Source organism: Falco cherrug, chromosome 3 (assembly GCF_023634085.1).
Source record: "Falco cherrug isolate bFalChe1 chromosome 3, bFalChe1.pri, whole genome shotgun sequence".
Taxonomy (NCBI): Eukaryota; Metazoa; Chordata; class Aves; order Falconiformes; family Falconidae; genus Falco; species Falco cherrug.
Genome location: NC_073699.1, coordinates 103,010,115 through 103,030,434, shown reverse-complemented (window position 1 = coordinate 103,030,434; position 20,320 = coordinate 103,010,115). Strand labels below are relative to the sequence as shown.

General features: G+C 42.1%; 1 protein-coding gene and 1 long non-coding RNA gene across 4 annotated transcripts in view; both read right to left on the bottom strand.

The window, feature by feature from the left end:
* The window catches only part of ATP9B (ATPase phospholipid transporting 9B (putative)), a 167,893-nt gene extending 149,095 nt beyond the window's left edge, over nt 1–18,798 (bottom strand). For 2 of the 3 annotated variants that reach the window (XM_055703593.1, XM_055703595.1), the window contains exons 1-2: nt 18,630–18,797; nt 3,119–3,292 (exon numbers count right to left, since the gene is read on the bottom strand). In XM_055703593.1, coding sequence (XP_055559568.1) covers nt 3,119–3,292; nt 18,630–18,724 — 269 coding nt within the window. In that variant the 5' untranslated portion in view covers nt 18,725–18,797. Of the gene's footprint in view, nt 1–3,118; nt 3,293–18,629 lie in introns of all 3 variants that reach the window. The other variant, XM_055703596.1, reaches the window with a different exon arrangement.
* LOC114014679 (uncharacterized) lies at nt 16,143–18,620 on the bottom strand. Its single transcript, XR_008731188.1, has 2 exons — nt 18,131–18,620; nt 16,143–16,997 (listed from the first exon to the last, which is right to left on the bottom strand). It is a non-coding gene; the product is annotated as an uncharacterized LOC114014679 (long non-coding RNA).
* Nucleotides 18,799–20,320: the final 1,522 nt, after the last annotated feature.

Below are 20,320 nucleotides of genomic sequence, written 5' to 3'. Positions count from 1 at the left end.
TCATGATTTTTTTCTTGCAAATGTAAAAACTGTTTAAAGAGCTGCAGATTTGCAAATAAAGTTCATGCCATTCAGTTCCGATCAACAGTCTATTGTCTAAAGAGAAGTTAAAAGCTGAATAAAGGACTTCTACAAAATCAATTTTAATGTGGAGTAAATTTTGTCAAACCTTCCATACTTGCTCAGGCCAAAAGAGTGAAACTTTTTCAATTAAACAGTAACAGTTTGAGATGTAAGTATAAAATTCTAAAGCTGCAAAATAAGAGACAGAAAACTTCCTCTCACAAAAATGAGATTAATCCGAACAATGCAAGACAGGCCAAAAAAACCCTAGTGGGGGGTGGGGTGGGGGGGGTGTTTGTTTGCAACAAGTGATTTTTTGAACACAAACACAAGACTTTCACTGAGACCCCAAAAGAAATCAGGGGCCCCCTGAGCTCGGCTCCAGCCAGATGCCTAGTCTTTTCTTGTGTTCATTTTTCTGTCACAGCTTTGAAAATATTACAAATTAGTTTAAAGCACAAAAGGACATTCTGGACATGGAAGTTGAGATTTCAGCCTCACCCAGTCTCAGGCATGAGATACTGATTTCCATAAATCAGGGTGAAATTTTAAATTCTTTTCAACTGAACAGGTTTTGGACTGCCATGCTGTATTTAATTTCACCTTACATGTAAAAGAATGCTGTTTGCCTTCTAGAAATAGGTTTCAGTTGTTTGTAGAACATGTATAATTAACCATCAACACACATGAAAGCCGTTTTCTCACATGTTCCTCTCCATTCAAGTGTGAAGGCATCAACATCCAATTCTATCCTAAACTGATACTTTACACCACAAAAAGCCAGTATAATTCATTCTAGTATGCAGTGCAAGTAATAACTGCACATATGAGAACACAGTAGCCTCCAGGTCTCCGTTACCGTCTTCAGTGTGACCCTATGCAACTTTAATGAACCGCGAATAGGCATTTCAATACCCCTAGGACTCTGTGGGCCTCAGCAAAAATTCATAAAGTTTGATTTCAATGAGAAACCATCAAAAATAATATCTTCACACTGACTGCACAACCCTGACTTTTATCCACAGAGTCCCAGTGGTGCTCTCAGCGCAGCAGAAGGCTCTCCATCACCACCACAGGTGTTTACGCACCCGCGCAGAATTGCTCACCCAAGCTGAGGGGTTTATCTAGTAGATAAGGTATCATGGGATTCACCTTCCTTTCAGCTAATTTTCCCTAGCTCATCCAAGCAGATATCTGCACCTTTCTCGTGGGAGTATCCTCTGCCTGCCAATATCACACTGAAATTTCAAGCTTCTGCTAGGATCTGGTGGTCTTTTTTTTTTTTTTTTTAAAGATATTTGATTTTTTCCATGACAAATGAAAATTATTTGCTACAATGTTCTGTTATAGGAAAAACTAATGTGATTTAAATACCTCTAGGTATAAATACAAGACTGAATAGATTCTTTATTGTATCCAAATTCAGCTGAGGCAATCAGCAAAGCAGAAGTCATACTCCTCTAAGGCCTCTTTCTTAGCGTGGGCTTTTCTTTTACACACCTACTTGAGCAGTAAAATATATAGAGAAGAGGCAGCAAAATAATGAATCCATAATGTAATCTCCTTCCTCTTTTCATTCTCAAAAATCCATCACAAATATGGCTTGAGTATTTTGATAAATGCTAATAAGCGTGAAAGCTTCTAGGCTTGAGCTCCACTTAAAGCTGAGATGTACCGATCAATTCTGAACATGAAATTTTGCAATCCTCAGCATTAATGACTTTTTCTTGTGACATTCTCTTACGATTGTTAGTTAGTTCCAACATAAACTCATCTTGCATTTGCCTGCCTCTATCCAAACGCCATAAATCCTGTCAGTGCAACTACAGGGTGACCCTTTACTGATCTACCTGTTCTCACGAAACTTATAGGAATGTCATCACAGTAACTAATACTAAAACTTAAAGAGCTGAACTCACCTCAAGTATATTGTTTGAACAGTAGCTCAGTTTTAAGATAGGTCCAAAAGATTAACAGCCTCTTTAAATACTTAAATATATTTTTTTAAAACTACAACAGTAGTTCTGTACCAGAAACACTGCATCCAAAAATCATTTATATATACAAATGCTGCTTCTGTAAACTTTGCTACCTTCCAAACACTTATTTCCCTATAATAAAATTAATACTCCATGAGTTTGTTAAATCATAGAAAAAAAACCCAAACTGATTTTATTTTTCTGCAAATAGTAGGGCTGTATAAAAAAATATTTCAAAACTAAAGGTGCACAAATCAGCCTTGCTTAGCTAGAACAACAGTACCAAGCCTCTTGGAATGTATTAAGTGCCATGAAAACCACCTGTGAACACTTTTACCTAAATTGATTCCAACTCACTTCACTTTACTGATTCTCAGATGTTATCATTCTAGATAAAAACTCCATGATTGTTAATCATCCTAATAGCAATTTCTGTATTTACAAATTTGCTAGCAATTCATCAGAGTTACTATTCCAAGGCATACAGCAGAGTTTAGCACAGGAAGTTTCTAAATAAGAATCAAATCACAAGAGCCAATTCCAGCTGTATTACAGGCCACCAGATACATGTATTATTCAACTTCTAAAGCTGAACTAAGTATTCACTAATTAGCTAATGAATCTGCTTTTTCTTTTCAGCAACATCATTAGAATTTATATATTGTCAGCTTAACACCCTAATGCTCCCAAAAGAAAGTTTTAATCGCTCTACCCTGACGCGGTTTTGAGTAGAAGTGATGACCACGTTTATATGCCATATTATGGACCTCAGACTAATACAGGTTTAGTACGTGATCTCTCTTAAAAGCCTCTTCCTTGCAAGTGAGCAAAGCAGACAGATGTCCACAGCAGCAGCTCTTCAGAACTTTTTTTATTAATGCCTTAGTAGTAAAACATTACCTAGTAGCTGGTAATGTCCTAGTAGGGAAAATGCAGGCAAAGCAATCAAAAGGTGCATGACAAGCGAATTACTGTATTCCCGTGGTATGTACACTCTGCACATACCACACAATGCACAGTTACTATTTCCTTAATTCATTTAATAGTTTAATAAAAAGTACTGGTATGCAACAAACCTAGTGCAAAGGAACTTCCAGCCACCACAGATAAACCATTCTAAGCCTCTTCTTCTCTGAGAAATTCTGGCTCTTGGTAGAGTATGATAGTCACTCTCATCATTTTCAAAGCCTTCTTCTGACATCATTAGTGGCATTTCATCCAAATGAGAGGACTCATCTTCTGCTTGGTACCTGGCAAAATGAAATAAAAACATTAAGTAAGTAATGTATCATTGTTTATTACCAGGAATCTCCTAAAGTACCAAGTTAGGCTTTGCCATACAGAATTCCATTAGGGATATTTTCACCTAAACATCTCATGTATTTGTGCTAACCCATTAACCAATAATTCTGATTTGAGTTTAAAAAGCGTAATACAGCAAAAAGGCCAGCAATCGATCACTGTCAATCACAGTATAAATCATTCTAGGGAAATTCTTGTTTCTTATGTAATTTGTACAAACAGAGCTGCAACTTCCTATTTTTCAAAGGATTCTTTGTAAGATTTTATTAAACAGAATTTACTTGGCAAAGTCTATTACAGAAGCAAACAACAGTGAAGTACAGGCTTCAGATTAACACTAATCTTCTTCAATATGCCTTCCCAATGTCTATTCCCATGTGCCCAGGCCTCTGAGTCACACTTCACAAGTCATCAGCATCTTAGTTTTAATAACCAAAACATCACAGTTGCTTTTATAATGCTATACAAAAACATTCAGTGAATCAAAATGGGGACCTATGGAAACAACACTAAGCTAACAATGGTCCTCTCCTCTCCAGAAACTATTCTGCACTTCAGTGTTACAGTTCTGGAATACTTTTCAAGCCATAAACAAATATTGGAATATTCAAAAATTCCCCTAAATGCATATATATTGAGTAACATAGTTCATGTTTTTATACCATTAGGAAGATGATTGAAGGAAGCTGTGCTATGACTCAGATTTCCTTTCACAGACTACTGAAAGGACCACTACGGATATTAGAAGACAAATTTAGAAGAAATTAAACATCATAGTCAAGCAAATATCATCTATTTGTATGCAGTAACACAATAACCCTTATCGATAAAAATACACGACTGGTCAGAAAAGGTGGCTGCAAAATACAGAATATGTGAAAAACATACCAAACACAAGCAAAACTCTTAAATACATAAAATATTACTTGACCCTATTGGTAGTGGTATTTAAGCAGTCTTTAAATAGGAACAGCTGGTAAGGAAATATCTGAGCAGAATAAATCCAAAAGTATTCTGCATATGTATTTTTACAATTCCTCAAACACTTCACAGTTCAGAAGACCAGTAGACTATCATCAGACTATCTGTTCTTTGTGTAATATGTAGTTTATCTACCTTGAAATTATCTTTGCACTGGCAACAGCAAAGAGTAATTCCTAGAGCTCAGGAAAATAACAAAAACAAGGATTGACTCACAAAAGAATATGAGCATTTGGCACAGAGTTAGTAAGTTTGGTATTTATGAAGCTGTATTGTATAGTCATCTCCTACAATGTGCATCCTGGGACTGTCCCATTTTCCCCACAACAACCTAAACACAATCTGTATAGTAATTAACAAAACCAAAACTCCACTCCCTTTATGCGACACAGCAGCTGGAGTGTGTGGACCTCTGCCTGGGAATGGATGAGAAGCCAATCGAGAGCTTCTACATCATGGTTAAAGGGAGGACAGGTAAAGGTGACATTCTAGCAGGTGTCTCCTACAGCCCTCCGGAACCAGCAGGTGAGGTCCTCTGCAGTCAGAGTCACATTCACCAGCCCTGGTATTCATAGAGAACTTTCAGCACCCTGCTGCCTTCTGGAGGGACAACACAAAAGGACATAAGCAATGCTGGAGGGTCCTGCAGTGCTGTGATACCCACCTCCTCTAAGTAATGAAAGAAGCCAACAAGGAGAGGGGCTGTGCTGGACCTCCTGCCCACCCAGCAAGGAGGGGCTCACTGGGGGCGTGCAGGTCAGAGGCAGCCTTGGCTGCAGGGACCATGGGATGGAGGAGTCCAGGATCCTGGGGGCAGGGAGGAAGGTGGCAAGCAAGCTCACAGTGCTGGCCTATAGATACTTGGCCAAAAAGAACAAATCAGAAAAGCCTCAAAGGGAAGAGGGGCCCAAAACAGCTGGTTAGTATTCCAGGACCAGCTCCTCCAAGCTCAAGAGACTTCCATCCCAATGAACAGGGAGTCAGGAAAAAATGGCAGGAGGCCTGACGGGATGAGCAAGTAGCTCCCATGCAGACCCAGACACAAAAAGGAAGCACACAGAGAACAGGAGCAAGTAACCTGGGAGGAATTAAAAAAACCAAACATTGTCCAAGCATCCAGGGACAAAGCTAGGAAAGCTATATCCCAAATGGAACTGAATCTGGCCAGGGATGTCAAAGACAAGAAGTCTTTGAGTACACAGGTGACAGGAGGAACTCTGGGGAAAATGCGGGCCCGCTGCCGAACGAGAGAGAGGACCTGGCTGCACAGGACATGGAAAAGGCTGGGGTACGGAACGCCGCCTTCACCTCAGCACTAAATAGGCTGGCTTTCAGGAGTCCCAGGTCTCAGGGAGCTGGGGGAAAGGCTGGAATGAGGAAGACGAGGATCAGGTCAGGGAACACTTCAGCAAACTGGATATACACAAGCCTGTGGGCCCCAAGGGGAGGCACCCACGAGTGCCGAGGGAGCCCACAGATGTCACTGCAAGGCCACTTTCGGTGATCCTTCATCAATCACGGCAACCGAGTGAAACAACTGAAGGCCAGAGGAAAGCAAATGCTACCCCCTTGCCTTCAGGGTGGAGGACACAGGGAACTACAGGCCTGTCAGTCTGACCATGATCCCTGGGAAGGTGATGGAGCAGCTCATCCTGGAAACACTTTCCCATGGTCACAAAGGACAAGAAAATCAACAGGAGTAGCCAGCACAGCTTCAAGAAGCAGAAGCCATGCTTGATCAACCTGATAAACTTCCACGACGAAATGAGTGGCTTCATAGATGAGAGCAGTGGATAGTGCTTGGGCTTCAGTAGGGCCTTTGATACAGTCTCCCACAAAAACCTCAGAGAAGCTGTTGATGCAGAGGCTGGATGAGCACAGCAAGGCGGACTGAACCCTGGCTGAACAGCTGGGCCCACTGGGTGCTCATCAGCAGGACAAAGTCTAGCTGCAGGCCAGTAACTAGCAGCGTACCCCAGGGGTCCACACTGGGTCCAGTCCTGCTTAACATCTTTGCTAGTGATCTGGATGATGGAGCAGTGTACCCTCAGCAAGCTGGCAGATGACACAAAACCAGAACTGTTGGACAGGCCAGATGGCATGCTGCCATCCAGCACAAACTTGCTAGGCTGGAGAAATGGGGTGACAGGAACCTTGGGAAGCTCAGCGAGGAGAAATGAAAAGTCCAGCACCTGGTGAGGAACAAGCTCACATGCCAGTATGTGCTGGGGGCCACCCAGCTGGAAAGGATCTGGGCAGAAAAGAACCTGGGGATCCTGGTGGACACCAGGTTGGACATAAGCTAGCAATGTGCCCTTGCCACAAATAGAGCTACTAGTATCCTGGGCTGCATTAGGCAAAGTATTGCCAGCAGATCAAGGGAGGAGATCCTTCCCCTCTATGCAGCACTGGTGAGGCCACATACTAGACTCCTGTGTCCTGTTCTGGGCTCCTCAGTGCAAGAGAGACACGAACATACTGGAGAGAGTCCAATGAAGGGCCATGGTGATGATTAAGGGACTGGAGCATCTCTCTTATGAGGAAAGGCTGAAAGAGCAAGGACTGCCTGTAGAGGACAAGGCATGGCCACAATCTTACCAACATCTATAAATACCTGAAGGGAGGTTGCAAGGACCAAGCCAGGCTCTCTTCAGTGGTGCCCAGTCACAGGATGAGGGGCAACACGCACAAACTGAAACACAACAGGTACCGTCTGAACCTCAGGAAACACCTTTTCACCACGAGGATGACTGAGCAGTGGCAAGGGTTGTCCAGGGAGGTTGTGCTATCTCCACCGTTGGAGATGTTTAAAAGCTGTCTAGACACGATCCTGGGCAACCAGCTCTAGGTGGCCCTGCTTGAGCAGGGTGTGGTTCTGCTGACACAAAACAGCACTCTGAGCAGTATTCAGTTCAAAATCTTCATACACCAACCCACTATTTTAAAAAGTCACGCTACAAACACCAGGACACATGAAAAAGCACCATCACCGATTTGCTTTTTCTCATCTTACTGTATATCTATCTAATACAAAAATCTGAAACCATTTCCTTTTCCCCTGGATCTTCTGTGTTGTGCCCTGTTGTATACAGGAATGTACTAAAGCAGTTATTAACCTTTTTGGATGCTGGAAAAGAGAGGGGAGGAGGGAGGGAGGGACTGTACTGTAGTATTAGACTTCTATTGAAAAGGTACACCACATTTTACACAGCTATGTAATAAATTCATATCACCACAGTTAAGAAGGAAGATCTAATAAGGAAGGAAAAAAACCCACAAACCACCCAAAGCCACTATTAGTTAACCAGTCATTAGACACACATCAACTTCTGGTTGGCAGGTGATGCCCCAGTTTTTGCACCTCCTTTGAAATACTTTGTATGGGGCATCATTACAGGATATCAACAATGTGTTCAGACCAGATTAGAAAACAATGTGTAACTAGGAACGAATACACACACCCCATCCCCACCAGCTGCAAGTCAACCAAGTACTGGAACCTTCAGCATATCAGACCTCGTGAAGAAAAATCTTCATCTGTCAAAAGCACAACCACACTGCAGAAAAACACAAGTTTCAAACTAAACTGCATATATTTGTTAAAAGTTATGAGTTCCCAGAGATTTACATGATGTGAAAATATGGCATAGTAAACACTTTCACTATTATTACCACCAGTACCCACTTAAAACAAACAAGAAAGTTTAAAACAAATATGAAACACTTGGTTTTCAAACACAATGCTGTTTGCAAAAAGCTGCATCTGATGTTTAATTCAATATGGCAATCTGGCAATATGTTTTCTATTCCCATTATTATCAATTATCAAGAAAAAACACTATACAAAAAATTCTCTCCACAAAACAGAGCAGTTATTACAGGTTAACAACTATATTATACTAAATCATACGGATTACTTTTAAGACTAGACTAATTTTAATACTAGATAATAAAATCACCACTTAGAAAAAACTTAAGAGGTTACTTTATGCTAAGCCTTCCAGTAAGCCAGGCCTATGTTTAAACAGATACACATTCAATGTTTTTATAATCTCTCCTTGTTAAATTTGCAAATTACATTATCACAGTTTTAATATAGAGCTTTCTATTGCATTGTGTTCTGCTTTTAGACATCCAAACAATTAATGGTATATTTGTAAAACCATCCAGTGAAATCACAATCTGCTAGCTGTACCGGAGCAGACAGTAAGATATGACAAAGTAACAGATCCCTTTTACTTCTGTACAAAGTTAACAAGTGTCCGATTCAGAAAATATCCTGTACATACAAAGATAACACAGCAAACAAAGTCCCTCTTGAAGGAACATGCTAACGCAGGAGAATTCTGGGAGAGACCTGGCTAAGAAACACATTCACAGACATGCAGAATGCTGAAATCTACTCTTGCAAATGTGGTAATTTGCACAATACATTGATGTCCTAATCATAATTTCTTTGAGGGTCTTTTTGCCATTATATTATAAACATATTTTTTTTCACAACTGGTATCTAGGTTTGCACTTTTAAATACGGAGCGTCACCAAGTAGCGAAGATAATGAACATAAGCACCATCATGTTTAGTGATCCTGACTTCAAAATACAGTCTCTGAACCAGCAAGCAATTTATTCTGTTTCAAAAGCAATTTTGCTATTATGTTGGAAAATTGTAGTTCAGTATTTAAAAACAATAAGATAATGAATAATGGATTTTTCACATCTAGGATGAGGATAAAAAATTGTATGTCTTTGTTACCTAGTATTTTTCTGCACTTAATTGCCTGAAGTGCTGATTTTCCTTGAGTGACAAATCAATTAAGTATAATCCTAGAAACCTGAGAATAGGGAAGCACTGAAAGCAACGTGAATAAAGAAGTCAGAGTGAAGACATCAAAACTCTCAGCATGAGTGCTACTATATCAGGTATGAAGACAACTATCTTGACAAAAATATGGCTTCTCAAGGAAAAAGGAACATTAATATTAAACAACTTCAACAAAAATCTGACTACTATTAGGAATACCATTTAACACATTTAAGTGAAAGGAAACCATGTACAATAAAACCTTCTAAATGAAATCTTGATATAAACATCTGCTGTGAAAATGATGCCTCAAGTCACTGTACCTACATCACTCCCCTTTGATGGCTGTTTGCCAGAGTAGATGCGGCTGCAGAGTTCCATGGGTGCCACAACTGGTAATGGAAACCATTTTAATTCATTTATACCTAATCCAGCCACCTATCTAGATCCATAACTATTTCTGTATTTTCTGCCACCTTTCCATTGTTCGAAAAAGAGTAGTGTTCAAGGGTGCAGAAAGAAGCTGCAAGGGGCAGGGTGATGACAACTGCATGTTTTTCTGGTTTTATTCACTTGACAAATGCAGAAGAGTATCCGATGGATTTTGCTGTGTCTGCTTAAAAGACCCAGATAGGATAGAAGCACTGTGTCAGATACTGCATAATTACTGTTTTCTTGTTGCCTATCACTTGTGCTATATACCATAATTCACAAGAAGTAAAAACAAAGATGATGTCTTCAAGTAGTATTTCTCAAGCCTAATGAGGCAGGGAAAAGAAATTTGTGGCCACAAGCATACACAGGACTTGGAAATAAGAGATGGCTGTGGGATGCAGAGTAGCGTGGAAGAGAAGCAGCTGTGGAAAAAGCTCCAACTGAGCATCTGAACAGAAAAGCTGAGAAAGACCAGTTACTGGCAGCTGAGTTACCACCGCTTGCACTATAACCCCATCCCATCCCACCAAGCGCTGGCGATTCCGCTCAGCGGCTGCTGCCAGCCACAGGACTCCCTCTGCTTGTGATCACAGGCAAAGGAAAGACGGAGGCAATAAGCAGCACAAACTACCCAGCCATACCCTTGCTCTACCTGCAGCTATTCCTCCAAGCGTTAACCTAGGCAAACACCTTCCCAGCCTGGAGGTAAAGAAGGAGACTGCCAAATAGTAAAGGTGCAGTAGGAGGAATAATGAAGAAAGGGACAGGCATATTTATATATTAAAGGACAAACCACTAAAGCAGCCACTGCTGTAGGCTGCCTGTCTGTGCCTGTAGGCCGCTGTCACTGTTCAGATCCTGTCCTGTGTCAAAGAAGAAAATCCCAGGAAACTGCACAGCAGCAGGAAAAATTTTATTAAATGTACATTCATCCATAACCATGCTTATAAGTATACAACATTTTCATATAACTGTTCCTCTTACTCAAATATCCAGTGTCTCCATAAAACAGATTGCTTTGCTAGAAGCTACCTCAGAAAAATCAAATTACAAATACTTATTTCTTTCAAATATTCTTCTGCATTTCTAAAGATTGGCAGTTACCTTTCCCCCCTCTAATTTCAAACACCTCTATGCTTTCACAGGAGTAAACTGAATTAAACTACACAGCAAATTGTTCCTAGATTACAAAAGAAGGGGAAAATGGAAATTTCTCCTACAGGTAAGCACATGAAATTTAAAGGATTTCCTTTAAACTCTTCCTCCAAAACACAGAAAAGCTATTCCAGAAGTTTTTAGAATTCATTAGAGCTTGCCATTGTTTGTCATTATTTAGCTCTAGTTGTGCCTCTAATGCAAGAGCACCCCCTAATCAGCATTACTTGGGAAGTCTCTGAATCCAAATCCCATCCTAAAAAACAAATATATATATACAATCACACAAAATAATCCTATTACAAATTTATATCCATTTATATCCAGTTTCAATAGTTAGGTTTGCTTTTGTGTTCTTGCATACCAGGGTCTCTGAAAACCTATCATAGCACTCCCATCATAGTCCAATGGACAAACATGCACAACAGAACAGAAGGAAAAAATACTTCTACTGTATGGAGGCAAGCTGATGGCTGAGTATGTCACTGAGATGCATATTTACTGCAATATGGCCAAATAAATCAAGTTGCCCCAGCCTTTTACAAATGATGCTGAGAGATATTCTGAAAAACACACAAGGCAGTATTTTTGATCAACCACTACAATTAAAAAAAAAAGGGGGGGGGGGGGGGGGGAAAAGGTGGTATCTTCTGCCATGCAGAACTAAGGGAAAACTCTTTACATCCATTGAGATAAAGGTCTAAAAGCAGACTACACGGTTATTACCAAGGCAGCCCCCTTTCATCAACAGCTTATCAAAGTTGCTTAAATCACAGATACTACAGGTTCTACCAGAACTTCCATAAAGCAAACATTCTGAAAGCTGTTTGCCTTCTCTCTCTCCTACCTCACACTTTCTTACCAGATGTACAGATGAAGCAAGTTCAGAAGATCTGCATAATGAAGTAATGGAGCCTTCATGAAAAAAGGCACCCTTCCTTAGTCACCTTTGCTCACCTTACAAAGCAATATGCATATCCTAAGGTAAGGTATGCATATCCTAATATAAGGTACCCATGACAAGATGAGTCTCTGTTTTTAACAAATACATACCAGAAATACCTAAACACACAGCAGGACCTGAGGAAACATCATCTACATTCAACAGAACCCTATTTTTAATTAGTAGGATACGTCATTGATCACAACAACAGGGCCATTTCATCACTGTCACAGAGTATTGTTATTGACATTGTAGCCCAATCAATGGTTTTCTCTCCCTGTTCTTAGCAATCCAAATGCCTGCCCAAGCAATGCCGCAAATCACTGTATTTAGATACTACAAACCAGAAAGGCAGGCAAAACCAACAGCTTAAACATGAACCACCTTAGAAATATATTTACAAAGTTTATTCTGCTGTACACAAATACACACATGTGCTCACTGCAAGACAGTATCACCGGCAATAACAATTCAAAGTTCTCAAACATGTTTTGCCTCATCATGCTAAAGATTAGGGCTGTCTATAAACCTATCTTGGTGTGAGAAAAAACACAGAAATCATGTGAGAAAAAAATACAGAAAATAAACATAGGGACTTTTTTTTTCCAAATACACAGTTCTAAACAATGTCAAGTCAAAGAACTGCAATTAATTACTAAAATCACTTAAAAGCTCTTATATCATAAAAATTTATGTATGCAGACAAAAGTATTACAAACTACTTCTCAGGTATGACACCAATGACAGTGTTATTGTATGCAAAAATATTTTGCAGTTGCTATTGTGAGCAGCTCTATATGCATGTACTGTGCTTACCTGCATCATTAAATCAAAGATTGCTCTGAAAAATAAAAGCCACAGAAACTAAAATAACAATGCCAACACACACTGCATAAAAGCTCTGAAAAACATTAACACACAGCAAGGTCATTTTTCAAAAGTTATATATCAAACTGCTTTAACCCAGGCAAAAATCTCAGAATCTACACGTCTCCTAAATCAGGTTCTCGTCCCAACAAGCAGTATTAACCTATGAATAAAGCCTTCAGCAAACAAAGCAACACCCAATCCAGGGACACGAACACGTGAACAACGGGCACAGAACATACACTGAGAAGGTACAAAAAAAATTGCACAGCTCATTTCTTTTTCTAAAAACTAGTGGTACTTAACTTGAGAGAATTTTTAAAGCCCTGTCCCAACCACTGTTATACAAATATAACACCCCAAGTACAAAGGTGCCATGCAAACAACCCTGTTGGAAGAATGTGAATTAAGAGATGGCATCTCAGATTCAGCCTAAAAATTACCCAGTGATACAGTTCCAAACAGCAGTGAATCTCTGTCCAAAACCACAATTCAGGAAAGGCTAATGACAAAGGATGGTAAATCCTGCAAAACAGTGACTTTTTTTTTTATTGCAAAGAAGTTTTTGCTTTACAAGAGACAAACACTTTGAATCTCAGGTGAAGTCAGTAAAAATCAGGGGGGCAACAGTCCTGTAAAAAGAACAAAAGGACATACATGATTGATCTACTTTGCAAGAATGGCATTAACAGCACAGACAATTGTCCTAACTACAGTTTCTACAGATTTCTTTGCACCACATTTGTTCCATTCCTTCTTATGCTGAAACAAAAGATAAGAGATGTATTTGAATGAACACTTCAACAGATCAGCATAACATATAGCTGTGCATTTTAACATGTTCTGACTTCCAATACACTTCAACATCTATAAATCAGTAGCTGTAACATAAAACATCAGGAATACCACTTCTGGTCGTTCAGAGTTCATGACATATCTAGGAAGGTATCAGCTGAACCTGTAAAATTTGCAATTTTTGGTATCACAGAAATGACCTATACATCTCACTTTGATTTGCTACCTCCAGCAAAGAAAATTTCTGTCCTACAGGGAAGTGGATTAGACTAATCTGTAATAGTGTGTCCACTTAGCTGCTAGTTCTGTATGCGTGTCAGAGAGGAAAAAACCTCCCAAGCCACAGGGGCTCTGATTTCAAGCATCACAAAACCCAGGATGATGTTATAAGCTTCCTCCATGAGCAAGTGCAAGTGTTGCCAGTACACATGCAGCCTGCTAACATGCAGTACCCATGCCCGCACACTCCCACAGTTGCTTACTTACAGTATTAACTATGCTATTTCTACAAAAAAAGTAACAAGCATTTACAGTTTATGTTTCTGGACTAAACAACCTATTGCTTCTGGTCAAACAACATGTTTGAAGAAGTTACTGTCACTTTGCAACAGCAGTTTTAAAACACAGATGTTCAAAAAGTAAATTCAGTCCCATCTTCAGAATGCTTTATCACAGAAGCTATGTTAAAGTTAAAATTCATGTCAATATTGTCAATCCTTCAGACTCATCTGTCAGTTTCAAACTCATTTTCACAATGAAATCTGTAGAGCCATTCAATTAACAGGTACATGGGGGAGAAGAGCAGATCAAAATGAAACCTGTAAAACTCTGCCCAAATATTGTAGGAACGTATGCGCTAAACATTCAGATGTACCTAGGGAAAAAGATGCAACATTTTATAAAAGCCACAAGAAATAACAAGTATCACTGCATACAACCCATGCAACAGGTAAAGTCTACTGACACACATCAACATTCATGTTTTTTGAACATATATGGACATTTTGCAAGGCTTTCCAGACCCACAGTTACAGCAAAATGAGTTATAAGCTTTCCATAAACACCACTCTACAAGAGATGTTAGGTCCTGTTAGCTCTGACTGTTACATGTTCTCAACAAATAACATTCATTTATTTGGGGAAGTTTTTATTCTTAATTATTACTCTTAAAATATCAAAACCTGGTACATAATTTACCACTGGAATATGAACAATAACATCTGAACTATGGAAGTCACACTGTAGTTCAGAACTGGAACACATGCTTCTAAAACTGAAACTGGGCACCAGGTATAAAAGCATTTTAACAAAATTCACTTCAGACAACATCAGAAATTAAAGAAATCACAGAATTCCTGTACACACATCTCGTATTATCTGCTGACACTTGTATGTGTCTATTTTTTGGTGGTTCACTGTGAAATCTAGCCAAAAACCTTCAGAAATCATAACCAGGACTACAAGATTGCCGGTAACAGCTTTCATTTAAACGAAAAGCATTGGAACAGTAATACTACATCAAATCATCTTACTTTCTGTGCAATACGAAAATTTGTTTGACATTTGTAAGTACCAGGGAAGCATAGGAATTCTCAGCGAACTCTGAGTTTTGCAGACTTGCTCTCCATTTTGCTGGAACAGGCTATTTTTTTCTATTATGTATATTCCACGTGAAACAAACTAGAGTCCACCAGCTGTTAAGCAACAAGTACCCTGTGTTTACCTGAACAAAGGATACATTAACTTATTATCTTGTTCCTCTTCCCTTCTCATGTAATTTTCTTTTTCACTAATAAAAGAAAAAGAATTCAAAAAACAAATAGTATATCTAGTCCCCCTAAAACTGAGTTGCTCATCAGCGAGCAAACCACTAGGACAAGCAATAGCAGCAGATCTGTTGTGGATCTGTTCCACAACCTGCCCTACCACAACTGCCTACTGTATCTAGTGCGGCCATTCCCAAGTACACTACCGTGACCCATACTATGAATAATCAGGCTGGAGGATTCCTTCCAGTAAGTGTTTCTCATGACATCGCCTTTGTGAATAGCTGGGAGTGCAACTGAACTTATGTAATATTGGACACAGCTAGCAAGACCTGGTTTTTTTGTACCAGCTCAAGAGTCCCAACACCTCACCCCTTAGCCCTATTAGGCCAAATGCGAGCATACCCTGACAGCAGCCAAGTGCAGGACACCTCAACAAATCAGGTATTTTGCTTATAGATACATGAGGGTTGACTACTCTTTAACCCCTTATCAGCTTCAGTGTTCCACCAGGCTCCTTGCTTTTCTTCATCGACCTCACAGGACACCACAGACACAGCAGCTGACTTTCTCCCTGCTTTAGCAGATGATTACTCAGGGGCTGATGATGGCAAATGCAAGTCTAACATAGGAGAACAAGTGTGTTAATTCTCACTGCACGTTTCAGATTATTCTGAACATTCTCTGGTCCCCTTTTACCTTCACAGTGTAAACAAAAAGCAGCAGCTATTTTTCCTGTAGATAGCAGATCCTTCGTGCTGAAGGACAAAGTGCTGAAACAAGTGCTAAATCAATTGCCTCCTTTTCCCCAAGCTTTCTACAACTATTCAAGTTGAATATATTAAACAATACCAAGTCTTTTTTAAGTATTTGAAGATGAACAACCTTTTACTTCAAGATAGATTTCCTGAATTTCTAACAGTAGCACACAAACAGCTCTCTGTCCAGCTGAGGTAGGGGAAGATGGCAGAAGACAAAAAAACTGAACTCCTACTGCATAAGTAATAAGTTGCCCTTAAACATCAGAAATAAAAGCAGAACAGGATATATGTGTTCATTGAACCACAGGTAACATTTAATATGTATTTTTAATTTTTTTTAAACAGGCCTTAAAATACACAAAGTGAATATATATAAAATACATTAATCTTGTCATGTTTATATATGAAGTACATCCAGGGACATTCTTAACTGGCTATGATTTTATACAGAAGTGTACAATCTCAGGTGTATATTGTCAAAGTTTCTTTAACTGTGTGGGAAAAACATATTCCAGCTTTAAAATACACACTATCACTCTGTCAAAATAATCTCAAAAGCACATGAAGGACAATAACACATGAATGACATTGAATGAGAAAGTCTTTGTCGTCACTGCAAGCAAACTACAGCAACACTGGCAAAAGACTCCTACAGACTGCTTAGCTCAAGCAAAAGAAGTCATCCTACAAATTAGCTTTGGGGCCACTAAAGGCTAGCAACTGATGAGTTGTATTAACTGATGTTACACAGTAGCAGGGCAATCAATTTGAGTTAAAAAAATACTACCACGCTGAAGTAAAGGATCTGTGTACAAGACTTCCAGAAGACACTAAGTTCTTCACTGAAGAAATAAATCACAGCGAGTCAAAGACTCGAGGGCCCAGAAATCACAGTACCGGATTAAACCTGAAATACCAACTCTATTATATTTTAATGGGAATTTGTTTCTAGACATCTTCAGAAGTATGAATTATAGTGTTCTAGGCAAAATCCACATATACCACATACATATAAATATATGCACATGTTAACTTTCTGCATATCAGAGACCTCAGTGACTTCACTTCAACACTCTTATAAGTATCTGCAACATCAGGACCTTTGCTGCAGTTTCCACAGGAATGCAAGGCTTCTTCAAAGTCTGTGCTGAAGATAAAGATTAGAAAAGCAAGATGAATCATTCATAAAGACATAGGAGCTGTAGTTCAATTTCAAGCTTAGAGTCATAAGATTTACGAGTTTACTTCAACTATCTGCACTGCTGTATTTCCTCTTTGACTCCACACAAGACACCTGTGGTACAATCTACACCAGCATTCCCATGCTTTTGTTACAGGTCCATAGGACACCACCCAAAGCACACAACAGATGCTCTCACAAATCCAAGGCATGGTATTCTTGAAGAAAAATGACCAACCTACTCACCTTAAGAACAACAAAGAATTAAAAGTGAGTGAAAAGGTTGGTATTTGTACCTGGGTACCTACCCGATTTATGAACTTAACTTGTCATATCTACAGCATTTTTCAAATCACCAAAACACTCCTGGGTAACCTACAATAGAACTACCTGATAGCTCCCATGGTCTGGACTAAGTTTTTGCCCACATAATCCTCCCCTTTCGCTTCTTCTCCAAGGCACAATATCTACTGAGTACCTTACAGATTCCAGCAAGAGCTTCCCCTGCTTCAATTCGCTGAGGAACAGGGATGGCAACAACACTGCCCCACCTCAAAACAGAGAGCAGATCTACCACAAATTGCCAGACGTTCCAATATTAGCAAGATTGGGAAAATAACTACTACGGCAGACTGCCCCACAAGCTCCTGAATATTCATAAAACAAAAAATACTGTTAACTACTTCAATAATCAAGACAACATAATTTAGGCCCAACTTATTTCGCATTATTTAAAACTAACTTTTCTGTTAGTTACTCCATTTGGACAAAGAAATAAACATGCTATTCATGATGAAACGAATTTATTACTGTATTTGAGTAAGAAGAACAGCATCAACTATTCTGGTTTTAGTAAGTCAATTTACTTCAGATCCTACAACTGCTCCCTCCAGTCCTTGTGTCCACAACCAGAGTTGTACAAAAACCAAGAAGAGAGGAAAAAACCTTCAAACAGCTAAATACAATCACATCCCGCACTGTGGGAGTCCTGTCGGATGGCCATACCAAAGTATTTCCTTGCTTACAACAGCACACCTAGAAATAACAGGAAGCAAAGAAGCGTTTGATCTTTCCCCGAGAACTTCAGTTTGATGGCAGACCTTCTGGCCGGCCTCTCCGAGCCGCTTCTCCCCCAACACGGCACATCTCCAGCGACGGAATCACGGCGACTCCGACACCCGCGCTCCCTGCTCCCGCAGCACCTGCCTCGCAGCCCGTTTCACTAACGACGCCCGGGGAACCCCCACGGCGGCCACTCCGCCGGGATGCGCACCACCGGCGGGGCCAGGCCGCCCTGCGGGAGCGGGGCCGCGGCAGGGCCCGGGGCGCCCAGCGCACCCTCCGCCGGGCCCTGCAGCACCGCCCGCCCCGGCCCCGCCGCCGCCCCGCGGAAGAGGGACGCGCTGCCCTGCGCGGCCTGGGGGAGGCGGCCCGCCAGCGCCACGGGCTGCGCCGGCCTCCTGCGCGGCCTACGGGGGGGCCGCCGCCCCTTCCCGCCCTCCCCGCGCTGCGAGCGGGCGGTCCCGGAGCCCCGCGGGGCACTCACGGCCCCACCGGCAGTGAGAGGTGCGGGGACGGGGGGAAGGAGGCAGCCCGTACCTGTTGTGCCTCTGCGCCGTGACGGCGCTGGTGTAATAGGCCTCTCTGCGCTGGGCGCTGCGCGGCACGGGGTGCAGCGGGATGTGGTCCGCCATCTTGGGGGCGCCCCCCCCGCCCCGCCACCGCCGCCCGCGCGCTGCGGCCGCGGCCCGACGTCACGGCGGCCGCCTGCTGACGCCAGCAGGCAGGAAGCGCCGCGGGGCGGGGCCTCGCCGCACGCAGCGGGGCGGGGCCGCGGGGAGGGGCGGGGCCATAGCGTGCGGCCGGGCGGGGGCGGTTGGTCGCGGCTGGTGGCGGCTTGCAGCGGTTGATGCCGGTTGGTGGCAGTTTGCGGAGGCTGGTGGCACTTGGTGGTGGCTGGCAGCGGCTGATGCCGGTTGGTGGTAGTTGGCGGTGGTTGGTGGCGCTTGATGGTGGTTGGCAGTAGTCTGCAGTGGTTGGCAGCGGCTGGTGGCAGGTGGCAGTGGTTGGTGGTGGTTGGCAGTGGTTGGCTGTGGTTGACGGTGGTTGGTGGCAGTTGGCAGTGATTGGCAGTGGTTGGTGCTGGCTGGCAGCGGTTGGTGGTGGTTTGCGGCAGTTGGTGGTGATTGGCGGTGGTTCATGGCGGTTGGTGGTGGTTTGTGGTGGCTGGTGCTGTTTTGCAGTAGTTGGTGGTGACTGATGGCAGCTGGGGTGCTCCCAGGGTAGCTTGCCAAAGACAAATTTCTAAGCAGTATTTTGACTTTAAGCGTGTCACCGGGTTCCAGCACTCACCAACCGACACGGGGCACTGGCAGCTGAACCAGGCAAGCAGGAATGACGGTTACGCAAGAGGCACAAGACTCGTATGGGAATAAAAGGGAACAATCCTGCTGCTGGGCATGCGGCAAGGCTTTGCTGGCAATCTGAAAGGTCACATTCAGAAATGCCATAAGGGAGAAGGGATTTATTTAGTTTTTTAACTGTGATAAACATTATAAAGTTGATTGTAGTACATCAATAAAATAATGTAAATTTAATTTAGGTTGGAAGGGATGTCCAGATGTCATCTAGATCAAGCCCTTGGTCCAAGACACCAGGTTTGGTAGCAGGTTGTTCAGGACCATGTGCAGTGGAGCATCGGAACACCTCTAAGGACAGCACAGTGTTTCCACAACTTCTCTGGGCTACCTGTTGCAGTGTTTTATCTTGTGATAAGCAAATTACTAATACGTAATCAGAATTTCCCGTATTCCAACTTGTTGCTGTTGCTTCTCATCTGATAACTGTGCACCTCAGAAGAGTCTATCTAGCTCCATCTCCTCTGTATCGTCCCATTACATGGTTCCATTCAGCCCCACAGCCTCCCGTCAGCCTTTTGCACCCCAAGCTGACAGGCTGAGCTCTCCGCCGCTCTTTAGCCATCGTGTCCTCCAGCCCCCTGACCATCTGGGTCACCCTTGCATGGACTCACTCCAGAATGACAGTGTCCCTTGGCAATGAGAGGGCCAAAACTGGCTGTGGTATTCCAGGTACAGTCTTACAAGGCCAGGTGGAGGGGAAGGACCACTCCCCTCCCTGTCCCTGCTGGTCACCGCTGCGTGGGGTGTGGGGCTGGCTGTGCCGGGCACGGTGCCGCCATGGCAGGCTGCGGTACTGCCCTGCTGCCTCCGCCGGCTCTGCAGCCTAGGCTTGGCTCCGGGCTGGGGTAACCAAACAACCCTGAGAACGTT